The 17893-nt window shown below is 37.8% G+C and overlaps 3 protein-coding genes across 3 annotated transcripts; all 3 read right to left on the bottom strand.

Annotated features, from left to right (window-relative positions):
* Positions 1 to 1142: 1142 nt before the first annotated feature.
* Positions 1143 to 1734, bottom strand: LOC122194376 (1-aminocyclopropane-1-carboxylate oxidase homolog 1). The gene is made up of 2 exons (XM_052769954.1): positions 1516 to 1734; positions 1143 to 1397 (listed from the first exon to the last, which is right to left on the bottom strand). The coding sequence occupies exons 1-2, from the start codon at positions 1732 to 1734 to the stop codon at positions 1143 to 1145; spliced, it is 474 nt and encodes a 157-aa protein (XP_052625914.1).
* A 1646-nt stretch (positions 1735 to 3380) lies between these two features.
* Positions 3381 to 6272, bottom strand: LOC111887908 (uncharacterized). The gene has a single exon (XM_042900411.2). It carries the CDS (start codon positions 6270 to 6272, stop codon positions 3381 to 3383), a length of 2892 nt encoding a protein of 963 aa, XP_042756345.2.
* Positions 6273 to 6850: 578 nt separating this feature from the next.
* LOC128132939 (1-aminocyclopropane-1-carboxylate oxidase homolog 3-like) lies at positions 6851 to 7363 on the bottom strand. The gene has a single exon (XM_052769953.1). It carries the CDS (start codon positions 7361 to 7363, stop codon positions 6851 to 6853), a length of 513 nt encoding a protein of 170 aa, XP_052625913.1.
* Positions 7364 to 17893: the final 10530 nt, after the last annotated feature.

Here is a 17893-nt window from a genome sequence, read left to right as displayed (position 1 = left end):
TTAACCAAAAAAAAAAACCACCCGTTTTTTTTTCTTTCTATTTTTGTTGAAAATGCATTTTTAATCTTTATGATATTAAATTTAGTTTGAAAAATTAATTTATTTCAACAGCTGCAGACGTTAAAAAGAAACAGTCTTCTTATTGCAGACTGCAGACATTTGGTCCACCTCTTCTGCCGCAGAGGCTTGCTGATGTGGTCCGTAGACTGCAGACATTTTGACTTCAAAAGAACAAACATCACCTTAGTATGCACGTTGTTATATGCTTATATGTCGGTACTTTGAGGGAACTCATTAATCTATGGCTTATAATTCCAATTTATTGTTTCAGGTACTTCATATGATCGTGGAAAGGCAATGTGTGATCGTACACATCCTTTGATCACATGTTTTTGGTGATCTATGATACAATGATCTTGGGATATTTTTATTTGATACTTGGTCTTGATGTGGGTTTTATATAAAAACAATGATTTCTCTTAATTAAAGATGAAAATTTTTATCATGATTTTGGAAAGATACAAGTTCCCACATCGGCTGGGAAAGAGAACAAAACATTACTTAGAGGGGTGTGGACAACTTCTTTGTCACAACATATTTTAAAGTCGTGAGGGAAACAGATCCCAGAAGAACGTTGCAGTTAAGCGTGCCTGGGCGAGATCAAACCAAGGATGGGTGAACTCCTGGGAAGTTTTCGTACTCGGAGACCAAAGCGGAAAATATTGTGATACATGCCAAAGTGGGATGTTACAAATGGTATAAAAGTTAGGGCACGGGTTGATGTGTTCGTTAGGGACGTCGAACCCTACATCGGCTGGGAAGGAGAACGAAAAGTTCCCTAGAGGGGGTGTGGACACCTTCTCTGTCATAACGTATTTTAAATCCATAAGGGCAGCAGATCCCATAAGAACACTACAGTTAAGCATTACCGAGCGAGAACAATCTAGTGATGGGTGACTTCCTAGGAATTTTTCGTGTCTGGGGCCCAAAGATGTAAATATTGTGATATGTGCTAGAGAGAGATGTTACAATAATCTGACATGCAAAAACAAGGTTTAATATCGATTACATTAGAACAACACAAATCTAAGAAGGAAAGCTTCATATGGAACCATTATTCAAAACAACACGTAATTGCTAAGCTATTTCTTGAAATGCAAAAGAGCTGGAGTTTTATCAAGTCCTTTTGAATAAAAGTAATCCAAAAATTCTTTTGCTGTTGCACTTTTATACTTGGCTGGCTCATCTTCCGAAAGCAACTCCTTGATTGGTTCCAACACCTTCAATGCCTCAAGCTTTAAGTTAGCTAAAAAAAACGATGCAACCGATATTCGCGGACCAACCTTGTTTGCCATCACTTTGTGTCGTGCACTCACAAACTTGTCGTTTGTAACAAGCTGAAATAAAATTTCATTTTGATTACTATGTATTAGTTAACTAGACAGTATTAATGAAACTTTTTGTGTGTGTGTAAGAGAGAGAGAGAGAGACAGAGAGAGAGAGAGAGAGAGATGCCTGTAAAAGATCACCGCCGTTCACTACAAGAGCTCCTGGTGTAGGGCGAACATCTGCCCATTTGTTTTGATAAAAGATCTTGAGCCCACCAACAAGATCTTGTTGAAGAATGGTAATGAATCCAGCATCACTATGTTCAGTGGTACCGATTGCTAACTCAGGTTGTGGGCAAGGTGGATAGTAATGTCCGGTAACTTGAATCTCTTCAGCACATCCCATGTTGAAAAACTGATCGGGGGCGAGTCCTAGAGACTCAGACATTAACTCCAATATAGAGCATCCGAGTTTCATTACATGGCTCGAGTAAAGATTAAAAGACACAGATAATCAAAATATCTCTTTGATTAATAGGAAAATAGCTCAAAACCTATATTGTGTTTTGTGTGTGTTCTCACCATATCTCGGTATCTATACATATATATACTCCTAAACTACCAACTTGTAGAATAAGATTACAATTAGGAAATATGACCAACTTGCCATATTATTGATTGCTTGGTCTCCAAGGTCCTACGTGACTTAGGATTCCAACAATCACCCCCGAATCTCTAAGTCCTTCTAGAGAATTCTTCAACCCCGATCAAGCTCCGCATTTCCTTGAACTTGGTTCGAGCTAATGGTTTCGTAAGAATATCCGCCCTTTGTTCTTCACTGGGAATGTATTCCACCTCCACTTGTTCTCTTTCGACACAATTACGAATGAAGTGAAACCTCGTGTGAATGTGTTTACTCCTTCCATGAAAAACGGGATTCTTAGTTAGTTCGATAGCCGACTTGTTATCAACTCTAAGAATAACTTTCTCTTGTGCTTTGTTCATGATTTCCCCAAGAAAATCTTGAAGCCATATTGCTTGACATGCACTTGCTGTGGCTGCCATGAACTCAGCCTCACAAGATGATAAAGCAACGGTGTCTTGCTTTTGTGAACACCATGTAATTGGTGATGACCCATAGTAGAAAACGTGACCGGTTGTGCTTCTTCCGTCATCCGGGTCAACATTGTGACTACTATCACTATAACCAATAAGCCGCTTTTGTCCCATTCTCTCGTACTTGATTCCGTATCCCGTTGTTCCTCGTAAGTACCTTAGAATGTGTTTGATTGCACCACCATGTGATTCCCTTGGACTTTGCATATATCGGCTAACAACTCCAACCGCATATGCCATATCGGGTCTTGTTTGCAAGAGGTATCTAAGACATCCTACCACCTTTCGATATTGTGTTGGGTCGATTTCGGGTTCATCTTCGGCCTTTGACAATTTATTTCCCGATTCCATTGGTATGTGGGCCGGATTGCAATCATGTAAACAGGATTCTTTTAAAATGCGTTGAGCATATGCTTCTTGGTTTATAGTAATCCTCGATTCTTCTTGCTTAACTTCAATGCCAAGGTAATAAGTTAGTCTTCCAAGATCCGACATCTCAAAGTTCTTAGACATCTCTAATTTGAACCTCTTGATCATGCTCAAATTTGTACCTGTGACAAATAAGTCATCAACATAAATTGCTAAAATTAGCAAGTTAGATTCTTCACATTTCCGGTACACCGATGGTTCTTTCATGCACTTTTGAAATTTCATATTCTTCAAAATCCCATCAACCTTTGTGTTCCATGCTCGAGGTGCTTGTCTTAGACCATATAGTGCTTTTGTAAGGCGATATACTTTATGCTCGTTGCCCTTCTTTATATAGCCTTCCGGTTGTGACACATAAACAGTTTCTTTTAATTCTCCATGTAAGAATGCTGTTTTTACATCTAAGTGGTGAAGCTCCCACCCATGAGTAGTTGCTAAGGCTATAAGAAATCGAATAGTTTCAATTCGAGCTACCAGGGCAAACACTTCCTGAAAATCAATACCGGGTTATTGCACGTAACCTTTAGCAACCAACCTTGCCTTGTATTTATTAATGGTGCCATCTGCATTTTTCTTTAATTTGAACACCCACTTGAGTCCAATTGGCTTCACCCCCATAGGTTTGTTCACAAGAGTCCAAGTATTATTTTTGTTTATTGACTTGATTTCCGCATCCATGGCCTTGACCCATTTTGGTTCTTTCTTCGCTTCTTCAACCGATACCGGCTCGCCATTGGTTGTTAGAAGGAGTTCTTCGAGATTGTCAAGATCAAGCTCATAATCTTGAAATCGTCTTGGAGGTACTCTTGCTCTCGAGGTTCTTTGAATTGTAGCTCCTTGTTGAACATTATTATTTACCGGACTTGATTGTTGATTATCTTGTACATCCGCTCCGTCTCCAATCTCTTGATCCGATTCAATTGGATCATTGTTTACATCGTTTCCTTGGTTGTTGTTCACATCTTCTCTTGGATAGTCCCATGGTATTATGAATGAACCCGGTTCTTCATTGTTGATTCCTACTTCTTTAATCCAATCCCACCCTTTGGTTTCATCAAAAATAACATCTCGACTCACGATTATTTTTTGTGTTACCAGGTCAAATAACCGGTAAGCTTTCGTACCCGGTTCGGAACCAACATGTACTAGTGGTCTTGATCTTGCATCCAACTTCTTTTGATTAACCGATTCAACTTTTGCATGTGCTAGACACCCAAATATACGAACATTTTCTAAATTCGGTTTTCTTTTATACAACTTTTCGTATGGAGTTGTATCACCAAGGACTCTTGTGTAAACTCGATTGATTAGATTTGTTGAGTGATTTACCGCTTCTCCCCATAAGTAGTTTGGAACATGCATTGCCTTCATTATACTTCGTGTCATGTCCATAAGAGTTCGGTTTCTTCGTTCCACAATTCCGTTTTGTTGTGGAGAGTATGGGGCGGTGAGATTGCATTTAACTCCGTTTTGCTCACAAAAAGAATTAAACTCGAGAGAGGTAAACTCACCTCCTCGATCACTTCTAAACACTTTCAAAGGCTTTCCAATTTCATTTTCCACCAAAGCTTTGAATTTTTTGAAGTGTGTAAACGCCTCACTCTTTTCTTTTATGAGATAAATCCACATAAATCGTGAAAAATCATCAATTAGTGTAAAAATGTACCTATTTTGACCCTTGGTTGCCGGCGTGATCGGACCGCATAAATCTCCGTGAACAAGCTCCAATGGTTGTTTCGCTTTGTATGTCGTCATGGTTGGGAAGGACTTTCTTGTTTGCTTGCCGACTAAGCATGATTCACATAATTGATTCTCATGATCTAATTTTGGTAACCCTTTGACTAAACCCTTTTTGGACATCTTTTTCATTGACTCGAAATTGATGTGCCCAAGTCTTGCATGCCATCGCCACGCATCTTCACTTAGTCTTGAATGTAGGCAAATAGGAACTCCAATCTGTAATTTTATTTTATAAAGGCGGTTTGAAGTTCTTTGTACTTTCATTAATAAGCAATTATCGGCATCGTGCATGGTTAAAAAGTTGTCTTTCATTCGAATATCACACCCGGCTTCAGTTGCTTGTCCGAGACTTATAATGTTGTTCTTGAGATCCGGAATGTAGTAAATTTCTGTCATCAGCCTTTGTTGACCTTTCTTGCCTTGGAAAAGTATAGCACCTTTTCCTTTGATTTTTACACACGAATTATCTCCAAATTTATCCCTCCCGGTTATGCTTTCGTCAAGCTCGGAGAAAAATGACCGGTTCCCTGTCATGTGATTGCTCGCCCCATTATCCAAATACCACACATCGTTTTCTTGTGAGTCGTATCGAGACGGTATCACCTTCTCTTCATTCAAAAATACGGTCTCGTGTAAAAATACGGCATCGTCGGTATCGTCATATTCAATAAAATTACTTTCTTGTAATTTTTTGATTTGGTCCGGACATTGAGACGCGAAGTGGCCCGGTTTATCACACCAGTAACAAATAATTTTGGATCGGTCCTTTTTCGGTTTATTATTTGAATTAGAATTGGAATTGGGCCTATTATTGGATCGACCATTATTTGATTTTATTTGGGCTTGTTTTGCTTTAGACCCGGATTCACTTGACATCATCGACCCACAGGATCCGGATCCAGATCCACTTGACATGTTACTTCCGTGTGATTTTTTCCCAGTCGTACCAATTCCATGACTATCTACATCTTTCCCTTTTCTTCTCCAGTTACGATTCGTTGATCCACCGTGCTCGACGAACAAAGCTTGTTCTTTCTCACCACCGTAGGAATCTTCTTCTCTGATCCTCTCTTCATACGCCTTCATCCTTCCGACTATATCATCGAAATTTGTACTATTTAAGTCTAGAATCTGTTCGAGTGATGCTACCATATGAATGAATTTTCGTGGCAGTGATTTAAGGAATTTCTTTACAAGCTTGGATTCGTCGATTACAGATCCTAATGCCGCCGATTTTGAAGCAATTCCAAACAACTTTCCGGAGAAACTGTCGATCGTCTCTGATTCGTTCATCCTGAGGCGATCGAACTCGACACTTAGGGTTTGAAGACGGGCCTCCTTCACTCGATCAGCCCCAATGTATCGAGTCTTGATTGCATCCCAAAGCACCTTTGAAGACTCGACATCACCAATTTGCATTATCAAGCTTTCTGGAATTGCCTGATAAAGCAACCCCATAGCAAGGTAATCTTTCTCCTCGTTCTTCTCTGTTCCAGGGTCAATCACACTCCAAGCCTTATGAATTCTTAAGAATACCTTCATTCTCAGTGACCAGACCGTATAATTTGTGGAATTCAACATGGGACAAGCAACTGAAGTTGACCCAGTTTCCTTCACAGTCACAGGAGTTGATCCTCCTTCACCCCCTACATCAGTCATGTTGGCCTTGCTTGTCAACAGATAAAGAATTTGATCTCACAGCTTCTTGACTCAAGCTCTGATACCAATTAAAGATTGAAACACACAGATAATCAAAATATCTCTTTGATTAATAGGAAAATAGCTCAAAACCTATATTGTGTTTTGTGTGTGTTCTCACCATATCTCGGTATCTGTACATATATATACTCCTAAACTACCAACTTGTAGAATAAGATTACAATTAGGAAATATGACCAACTTGCCATATTATTGATTGTTTGGTCTCCAAGGTCCTACGTGACTTAGGATTCCAACATCGAGTACTCCAACAAAATATCACTACGAGTGTATTAATCAAGATAGTAAGAGCCTACGTACATTTGGATTCTATGATTTTAATTCTCTCTCTCTCTCTCTCTCTATCTATCTATCTATCTATCTATCTATCTATATATATATATATATATATATATATATATATATATATATATATATATATATATATATATATATATATATATATATATATATATATATATATATAAGATACTGCATGTAGTCAATGACGTGTAAAATTATTTTTAATAGAATTGGATTTAGAATGAAAACCTGCATGGCGATGGCAACTCTTGTGGGTGAGGAGGATCAGGATACATGGTGCACAAGAAAGAGTCTCGCCAGTTAGCCACCGGTGCAGAGTACAAGTCAAAGTTGCTGTTATACACCACCCTCCTCCCAAAGCGGTCCCTCGTGTACCACTGCTTCTTCACCTCACTATCCTGCTCAAAAAACCCTAAAACACCTTTTTTCATCTCCTCCAACACGTCAACTGGAATTCCATGATTCACCATCTGAAAGAACCCCCAACTCCCCAACGCATCCTTCACTTCTTCCATCGCCTGCTTTCTCCGAATAGGATCTTCATGGATTCCTTTGAGGTCGATGGTCGGAAGACTAAGCTCTTGGTTGGAGTTTAAGTTTTCAGGGGAAGGTAGGAGGAATATCCGTGGGACTTCTGTTATTCCGGCATCTACAAGTCCTTTCACGCCGGTTTTGATTTCGTCAAACGTTGTTAGCTCAGCTCTCCTGTCATAACTCAAAATGCCCATCTTGTCTTTCCTATTTAGAAGTTACGTACAATCTTTCAAGAAGTACGGGGAATATTAATGTTGATGAAAATTTTGAGGGCCTTGCATTGTATATATACGCCGTTGAGCAAGACACTTTGTGTATTAACATACCTACTTCTAAAAGTATATTTCAGATTTCTTTAAATAAATAATTTGTCCGAAAATTGTTATAAATGTGCAACATCCTTTAATTTCTAAAATTATTTTCCACAAGGTTTTTGTTTAAAAATTATCTGTAAATAGAAAATTATGCTAAAAAGGGGACATTCTAAGTTCTAGAAACTAAAAGTTCGATGCGGTTGGTATTTCAAAAAGGGATTGCTTGGAGTGCTTTTAAAACATGTTTTAACAAAACACATGTTGCTTCCGATTATATTTGAACCAAAGGACGTGCTACTTCTTTTACTTTTTTCTATCACAAAATGTCGTAGAAAATGACTACAAAATATGAAGATTGATCGACAGTATTTTCTCAAAGAATATACATTTATCTTGTAGTTAGTTTAACGTATGTTTATATAATATAAAAAAAATTATACCAAAACCGACTTCATTCTTCTAACCAAAGCGGATGACAAGACCGATCAAAGTTATCTTTTAAACTAGACATAAAAATATAGTCTAAAAAGACATGGAAAACACTAAACCATCTACAACCCATTAAACTGTATACTGTTTTTTTCTAGCTTTTATAATTCTACAAAAATTATCTTTATCTTTATTAAGACTTTACATAGTTGATATATATTTTGTTATTTCCATTGGAAGAGAATAAAGTTTCTGAAATCAATAAATTATTTGGATATTCTTTAAGGATCGTATGATCACTTCCAAAGGGGTATCTAAGGGAAGATAGGTCCTAAGACCTACCTTTTTTTTTTTTAAATTTTAATAGAGGTATATGTATATAAAAAAAATTGGAACTATCTTGTTATTTGTAAAGGAATTACCTAATATTTTTTTTAAGAAAGTAATATCAATGAGCCCAAATTTTTTATACCTAATAACCATTTAGAAGAAGCCCAATGCGTAAATATAGTCCAGTCCATCTAAAATTAAACACAAAAAGAATTGGAAATGTCATTCAACGGTTCAATGACTCCTGTTCCTTGCGGCCTCAAGCCTTAAACTGTTGCGCCTGCCGACTTCAGTTGTCCAATCACCGTTTGACCTGGCCATTGCTCAGTCGCCCTTTTTTGCCGTTCATCCTCTCTATCGACCATAATCAATCCATAGGTTTAAAATCTTAGATTTCTTGTATACGTAAAAAAATAAGTGACCAAATTTTGAGTGATACTTTAGTAACGTATATTGAAAAAAAATGTCTAAAAAATATCGATGACGAGAATATTATGAATATATTTCAAGATATAATATCTTATATGGTTCATTTGTAAGAATTTTATTAGAACTATTAAAGTGATTTTTAAATATTTTAAAGCATACAATACGACCTGACCGACCTGACCCGCCATCACCACCACCACCACCATAACCTTTTACCCTTTTATATTTTTTCAAATTCATTTACATTAGGAACCATATGATTTTTGGTTCTAGATTCGCCACTGGATACTCGGACCTGATTTACATGAAATTCAGACGATTTGGATAATCTTTTCAAAGAGCAATTTCAAATCAAAGTTTTTATCTAGGGTTTTATAGAATTTAGAGTGTTCAAATTACCAAAGACACATATAAATCCACATTAAATGTTGATTTTATCTCATAAATAAGGGATGACAGTTTCCTATCAATGATAATTATGCCATTTGAACTACGATACGAGCACTGCCCCTAGGACACTGCAAGGGGTTGTAACCCCCTTTGACCCCTACAATTTGATCGAATTGAGATCAAACTTGTTTTTATAGAAGTGTGTACTCTACACCTCCTAACTTGTAATACAATCAAAATCCAACTCATTTTGTAATATGTAAACTCCATTGTGCTAAAATTAGCCTTGTGACATTAAAATCAACAATATTATTTATAACAACATCATTATTTATATAAGCGATTTGTAAAAAAAAACGTATTATAATTATATAATTAATTATGTAATGCATTTTAAATTATTAACTCTAATTAAAATCATAGCATTATTAAATAAATACAATGATTATACAAAAAATGAAGTCAAAATGAACAAATTCAAATTTGAGCGGCCAATTTATACTTGTTAAACTTCAAACATATGTCTTAAACCAAAAATATTTTAAGGGACACCCTTGGAAATTACATAAGATATATGGATGAAAAGGACCTTAATTCATTATAATTTGTGTCATGGAGGTAAAATTGGTGCTTTAATGAAAAAGAATTATGCTAATAATAGTTGAAAATCAGTTGGATTAAAGAAGACCTGAGAATATGTTAAAAACCCTATATACACCCCATGTAAATTCACTAAGCATCAAGTTAATTCCACCTCAACAAATAAAACTCATAGATTTACATGATATTTCTTAGCTTAAATGCAACATAAGTTTTACCAAAATATTAGAACTTGAGTTTGAGTTTGGAATCAAATGAATGTTCATCTAATTCTCTTAAACTAAGGCTCTTATACCAACTTGTAATGTCATAATTTATAAAGCAAAATTTTTATTTTTATTTATTTAAATATATTAGAGTATAATTGGATTTAAGCGCAAACACGTTACGAATGCGCATGTATACAGTGGAATCTTTCCCTTCTCACGAATCAATGATGCACTTGGAAAACATATGTGAACAGCTTGGTAAGCATGATGATTAGTGAGTTCCCCAAAATACCATATACCATAATACATATACATGCGTAAAAACAATGACTCACGATCTACCAATAATTTATGCACTTATAGCTTACACGTTATTTCGTTAACATGGGTCTACGTGTACTTATTGTCTATATGTCATTTCGGTAACACGAGTCTATGTGTACTTATGGCCAACACGTCATTTCCTTAACATGGGTCAATGTGTACTTACGAATTTCATGACATTTCGTTAACACGCGAGTCTATGGGCTCTCGGCGTCTTTGTCATTCCACCATCATACCCTAGCCAAATCTAATATCATAATAATTATGAACATAGAGACTGCACTTTAGATTCTACTAGTACGTGCACATTTATATACTTTCCTGTCTACTTAAGCAAAACAAGATCATGCGATCAGTTCTTACTCTACTAGCTTACTATCCTAAGACACACACACGCACACACACACACACACACACACACATATATATATATATATATATATATATATATATATATAATACTACATGGTATAGGGAGATAACTCACCTGGACAATTTTTTAGAAGATCAACACCTTTCATGGCAATCCCAACCATGGGAAATGTGCCTAACGAGTATTAAACTATAATATTTTTACTAATTAATCCTTTTGACAATCTAGTAATGAAAACTAGATCTTTCACTAATCCCAACGAATACAGAGAGTTCTATCAAATAAAGATCAAAGAGGCACGACAGTTGGGACACATGATCATTTCGACATATAGCCATTTTGAAATTCAACAACTAAAACAACGTGACCATTCTAGAACCCTTTCTAGTAAGTAGATCAATCAGTATAATACCTTGAATCACTAATACATCTTATTTATAGATTCATAACACCAATCATGATTATAAATATAAATTATACTGAAAGTGATATTAGTGTAGCTTAACTTATAGATATTTTCCTGAAAAAAGTCTTTGTACTGGCAGAATCTCGACTTGAGAGCTTCCACTTGTCGGGCTCTCAGAGATTCTAGAGGCTTGCTAGAATACCCTAAAATCTAAGGAAATTTTCTAGTAAGGGGTGGTTTTCTTTGGAGGAAAGAATGGAACGTGTGTGGGAATAAACGAGGGGCTGTTACCATTCTAATAGGTTGAATTTTGGTATAAGCACATCGTGCCTTTGGTGGTGCGCACCACACCCTTCTCACAGGACGTTCCTCTCACCTTTTGTAACGCCCGTAGATCAGGGCTAGTCAATTTAGAAACAATAAGCGTCAAAAATGACTTTTTGATAGAAGATTATCTAGAAGGATTAATCTTAACCAAGTTTTAGTATATGTCACAAGGTTTCCGTGCATATAAAGAACGCCAAAATCCGAGTTATAACGAAGAAGTTATGGCCCGTCGAAGTTTCGCGACAGAACCGGCACGACGCAATGCAACGTAAAAAGTGAATTTACGTTAGAGCGGTATTTAGCCGAAGCAATCTAAATGAGAATCGAAGATCTCATTGTTGGTATCGAAGCGATAAAAAGTTAGGCGAGAACGGACGTCAAACGAAGAAGTTATGAATTTATAACGAAAGTTTATGTCGCGGCCTATTAAAAATAATTAATAAAAATAAAGTCAAAATTAGCCGACGGAGTCTAAACGAAAGTTGTAGATCGTAGTCTCACCTTCGCGTGGATATAAAGAACGTCGAAAACGGAGTTCGTATGAAGAAGATATGAATTTCCGAAGATTATTAAATAATTTGTATTTATTTTTTAATCTTTAATTCGGAAGCATTATCCGAAGGAGTCACCGGTCTGATCCGAGGTACGCGCCGCGTACTCGAGTACGCCCCGCGTACTCCGAAGTGTCGACATTCGCAGCAAGTGGCTTCGGATGACGCACGCAGTGACGTTTTTCGGACCAGTACGCCCCGCGTACTGGCGTACGCCCCGCGTACGTGCGAGGCTCAGCCTCTATAAAAGGAATCCGAAGGCAGCCGATAGTTTTGCCAATTTCTCCTCTTCTTTCTCCCATTTTGCATCGGTTTGCGTGCCAGAAATACCCCGAAGCCCTGGTATTGTTCTCAAGCCCCGAAGCAAGTCCCGAGATCCCGAAGATCCCGAGAAGTGCGGTTCCCGAGCCGAAGCTCTGCCCGCGAGAAGTTCGATTTTTGAAGAGATCTTCCAGATCTGCTGAGGATTACTACTTCTGCAAGTCGTAGTGCTGTCCGATCATCTTCTGATCAGGTGAGTGTATACTACCTTTCATAAACACAATAATAATACGAGTTTGGTTTGAGTGTATTAAGAGTATTGTTGTTTATAAGTGTGAGGGTGTAGTTATTTTTCTTCTAACGCATAATTATTAAGTATTTTCGTTGAAATACGTGCTACGTGGATAATATAAAGTTGTTTATATGGATGGATGTATAGTCCCTTTCATAAACACGGGTATAATACAAGTATTGTTTGAATGTATTAAGTGTACGTTTGGCAGAGTGTATGGTTACTTTCTTCTAACACATAAATATGAAGTATTTGGTATAAAATACGTGCTATGTGTTTATATATTGTTGTTTATTTGAGATGAGTATGGCATGAATGTTTTATATAGTTTTAAAATGAGATAAACTGTATGTGTATTCTAGATCTACAAATATGTTGGGTAGAACATGGGTAGATGAGGTAGTTGGTATGTGATGAAATGATGAGGTATGAAAGATGATTAAGAATGATATTGGTAGATGCACCAATTAAAGAATGTCATAAGACTAGCAGATGTGCTGTAGAATAATATCGGTAGATGCACCAAGTAGTGAATGTCGTAATCCTAGCAGATGCGCTTATAGGATAATGTCGGCAGATGCGCCAAATAGAGATTGTCATAATAAAAGCAGATGCGCTTATAGAGTGATCCTAGCAGATGCGCTTATAGGATATTGTTGGCAGATGCGCCAAATAAAGATTGTCATAATAATAGCGGATGCGCTTATAGGGTAATCTTGGCAGATGCGCTTATAAGATAATGTCGGCGGATGCACCTAAAAGAGAATGTCATAAACCTGGCAATCGCGCCTCATAGTGTATGACGTAATCCTGGCAGAGGCGCTTAAAGGATAATGTTGGCAGATGCGCCTTATGTAGCAATGGAAGTTTGTGTAAATCCCTTAGGTCAATCCTTAGGAATGAAGGAATGACGAGTAGTTGAATTCCTAGGGTAAAATCCTAAGAAACATAATAGGGATGAATAATTGAGTTGATTGTTTGATGGTTGAATATAATAATTGTATTATTGTGGGTTGAAAACCCTATATGCTCACCAGGCTCCCAAGCCTGACCCACTCAGTTTTCTTTGCATTACAGGTAATGGCACAAGAGTATAAGTTGGTGGACTTGACGAGAGATTTTGGATTATAGGCCAGTAGTTATGAGTAACTCTTGTAAGGTCTATTTATTATTGTTTATGCTTTTGGTCTGTATCGGAACATGACATCCCGAGGTTTTATTATTTAATAAAAATACATTCTCTTTGAGAAACGTTTTGATAAATGGTTATCATATTTTATTTTGGGAACAAATTCCGCAACCGTTTTCTTTAAACGATCACTCTGATTTATAAAACAAAGCATAAACAAATCGGTCTTTTTTGGCCGTGAAAATGGGGATGTCACAGTTGGTATCAGAGCATTAGTTTAAGCGAACTAGGAATTTGTAGGAAATTTCTAGACTTAAACTTAGAATGCTAAGTAATGATTGTGAGGAGTGTGTCTAAAATATGTTAGGTAGTACACCTAAATTGACACAAGCACTAGTTCATTTTAGGAATGATGCCTAAAATGCTTTTATGTGCTAAATGTTTTGTGTGATAGCTAAATTGATGCTATTATTTGTTCGGATCTATGGTCTGTTGCCGACCGGATCTGGAAACCTTATGTGTTTAGGATTCTAAGCGTACGTCTACGATATTAGAACTAGCATGTAAACGTTTCGGAGTGATAAGGGCGATGTGAATATCTATCGTGATTGAGGATATAATTTCACCTTATTTGGTGTGTAGATCAAAAATGGTGAGAACAAGAAGTGGAGTTGGAAATGCTGATGAAAACAGGAATCAACCACCAGTGATTGAGCAAGTACCTGTCGTAGCAGCAGCACCTGAGCCAATAACCATGGCTGGTGTGCAAATGATGATTCAGACGATGTTGGATCGTCAGATGGATGAAACTAGACGGTTGCTTCAGCAGAATCGTGAAGAACTGTCAATTCGAGTGGAAGAGCCTGAATTAAATGAAGGGCACTCGGAAGGTGGAAACTTCAGTGGGTCTGTTGGTCAAGCCAACCCACCGATAGTTAGGCAAAACAACCAGAATGGAAGGAACGATGGAATGGGATGCAAGTATAAGGATTTTCTGACTTGCAAACCATCGACCTTCACTGGAAAGGAAGATCCGATCGGAGTTATGGATTGGATATCGGAAATGGAGCTAGCCTTCATGACTTGTGGCTGCAGAGGCAAGTTGCAGACTACCTATGCAGTACGTCAGTTCAGGGGTGGGGCTGTTCGTTGGTGGAACACTTTGGGGAAGATCCTAAGTCCTAATGAGCCACTGCAACTGACCTGGGCAGAGTTCTTGGTGCAATTCAAGCGCAAGTTCTGCTCTGCTCAAAATCTATTGGAGTTGGAGAATAAGTTTCTGATATTGAAGAAAGGCAGCATGTCAGTGGATGAATACACTAATGCTTTCACAGACAAGATGGAGTTTGCTTTACGCATCGTTCCAGACGAACTGACAAAAGTCGATCGGTATGCCAAGGGACTCCCTTGGGAGTATGCGGTGCCAGTGCGTCAGGCACCTACTCTAGAGGCAGCTATTTGGGCTGCCAAGTCTGTTGAGAATATGATCAAGGGGAGGACTGACAGTAAGGTTGAAGTTGGTGAGAAGAGAAAGTTAGAAGGAACTTCAGGTTCTAATGAGAAAAGAAAATCCTCGAAGTCTGGAGGAAGAGGAAGGGATGAGGCACGGTGGTGCGATAAGTGCAAGAAGAAGCACTCAGGAAAATGTGGCGTGGAAGTGACATGTTTCAAGTGTGGAAAGCATGGGCATTACGCCGATGAATGTATTTTCAACAAAAAGGTGTGTTACGAATGTAACGAAGAGGGGCACTTCAAGCAAGACTGCCCAAGGAAAAATCAAACGGCAAGGCTAGAGGCGCCGCCAAAGCTAAAGGCAAGAGCATTTCAAATGATCCTTGATGAAGCAGATGGCAATGCAAGGAATCAGGAATAAGGATCTTATATCTAAAGATCAAGTTATAATGTAGTGATATGGAAAGTAACATGTGGTGTAGCCTATTAGAGGCATAGTATAGGGTGAACTTGAACTTTTGTGTAACCGTTTCAAGGAGTTAATATAAACCCTAGTTTTGTTAACTGATGTGTTGAATGATTTTCTGATTTTCTTGTATGGTGACTTGGTCGACTATGAGGCAATACTTGGGACAAGTATGAGTAGGTGTGAAAGGTAGTAGATGCATATACTACCGGAAGCACAGGACTCGCACTTGGATCAGGGAAAGTCGCAAGGTTACCAAGAAACTAGTGATTGATTCCATTTTATTCTGGTATGTCATTACCATTGTTTCGGTGATGACTAGTAAGATGGTTCTTGTTCCGACCCTAGTGGTCATGTTTAATTTGAGTTCGACGGCGAGGAGTATGTACGTGGTCTAGAGGACCGAGTTAGATGTAACATCTGACTTAAGTCAGAAGGTTGAAGTTAATGCGATTGATAGTGTCGCTCTCGTTGTTAAAAGAAGTTTGTAGGCAGAAATGCTACATGCTGAAATGTGATTATATCGCATTAGAATATGAAGGAAGGTATATTCCATTCTGGAATTTAACTTTATTAAAGACCGAGTCTAAGCGTCGCATCGTGCGATGAGAGGTCGATAGAGCACGACCCATCGGTTTGTTACATTGGATAAAGGAATATATTTATCCTAAGAAGAAGAAAGAGTTCGCAATAAGGACTTATTTTGTAACTCGAAGGTTATGATTGAAAGTCCAAGATAGTACGAAGAGCAGATGCAGGATTGAGCATCAAGGTTATTACTTAGAATGGAAAGATAACTTATGGAGTCAGTATGCGAATCCTATTTCGTTGATGATTCCGGGACGTAATCATCCTAAGGGGGAGATAATTGTAACGCCCGTAGATCAGGGCTAGTCAATTTAGAAACAATAAGCGTCAAAAATGACTTTTTGATAGAAGATTATCTAGAAGGATTAATCTTAACCAAGTTGTAGTATATGTCACAAGGTTTCCGTGCATATAAAGAACGCCAAAATCCGAGTTATAACGAAGAAGTTATGGCCCGTCGAAGTTTCGCGACAGAACCGGCACGACGCAATGCAACGTAAAAAGTGAATTTACGTTAGAGCGGTATTTAGCCGAAGCAATCTAAATGAGAATCGAAGATCTCATTGTTGGTATCGAAGCGATAAAAAGTTAGGCGAGAACGGACGTCAAACGAAGAAGTTATGAATTTATAACGAAAGTTTATGTCGCGGCCTATTAAAAATAATTAATAAAAATAAAGTCAAAATTAGCCGACGGAGTCTAAACGAAAGTTGTAGATCGTAGTCTCACCTTCGCGTGGATATAAAGAACGTCGAAAACGGAGTTCGTATGAAGAAGATATGAATTTCCGAAGATTATTAAATAATTTGTATTTATTTTTTAATCTTTAATTCGGAAGCATTATCTGAAGGAGTCACCGGTCTGATCCGAGGTACGCGCCGCGTACTCGAGTACGCCCCGCGTACTCCGAAGTGTTGACATTCGCAGCAAGTGGCTTCGGATGACGCACGCAGTGACGTTTTTCGGACCAGTACGCCCCGCGTACTGGCGTACGCCCCGCGTACGTGCGAGGCTCAGCCTCTATAAAAGGAATCCGAAGGCAGCCGATAGTTTTGCCAATTTCTCCTTTTCTTTCTCCCATTTTGCATCGGTTTGCGTGCCAGAAATACCCCGAAGCCCTGGTATTGTTCTCAAGCCCCGAAGCAAGTCCCGAGATCCCGAAGATCCCGAGAAGTGCGGTTCCCGAGCCGAAGCTCTGCCCGCGAGAAGTTCGATTTTTGAAGAGATCTTCCAGATCTGCTGAGGATTACTACTTCTGCAAGTCGTAGTGCTGTCCGATCATCTTCTGATCAGGTGAGTGTATACTACCTTTCATAAACACAATAATAATACGAGTTTGGTTTGAGTGTATTAAGAGTATTGTTGTTTATAAGTGTGAGGGTGTAGTTATTTTTCTTCTAACGCATAATTATTAAGTATTTTCGTTGAAATACGTGCTACGTGGATAATATAAAGTTGTTTATATGGATGGATGTATAGTCCCTTTCATAAACACGGGTATAATACAAGTATTGTTTGAATGTATTAAGTGTACGTTTGGCAGAGTGTATGGTTACTTTCTTCTAACACATAAATATGAAGTATTTGGTATAAAATACGTGCTATGTGTTTATATATTGTTGTTTATTTGAGATGAGTATGGCATGAATGTTTTATATAGTTTTAAAATGAGATAAACTGTATGTGTATTCTAGATCTACAAATATGTTGGGTAGAACATGGGTAGATGAGGTAGTTGGTATGTGATGAAATGATGAGGTATGAAAGATGATTAAGAATGATATTGGTAGATGCACCAATTAAAGAATGTCATAAGACTAGCAGATGTGCTGTAGAATAATATCGGTAGATGCA

The sequence above is a fragment of the Lactuca sativa genome, chromosome 3, assembly GCF_002870075.4.
Source record: "Lactuca sativa cultivar Salinas chromosome 3, Lsat_Salinas_v11, whole genome shotgun sequence".
NCBI lineage: Eukaryota > Viridiplantae > Streptophyta > Magnoliopsida > Asterales > Asteraceae > Lactuca > Lactuca sativa.
Note: the sequence above shows the minus strand (reverse complement) of the source record. Positions and strands in the feature narration are given on the sequence as shown.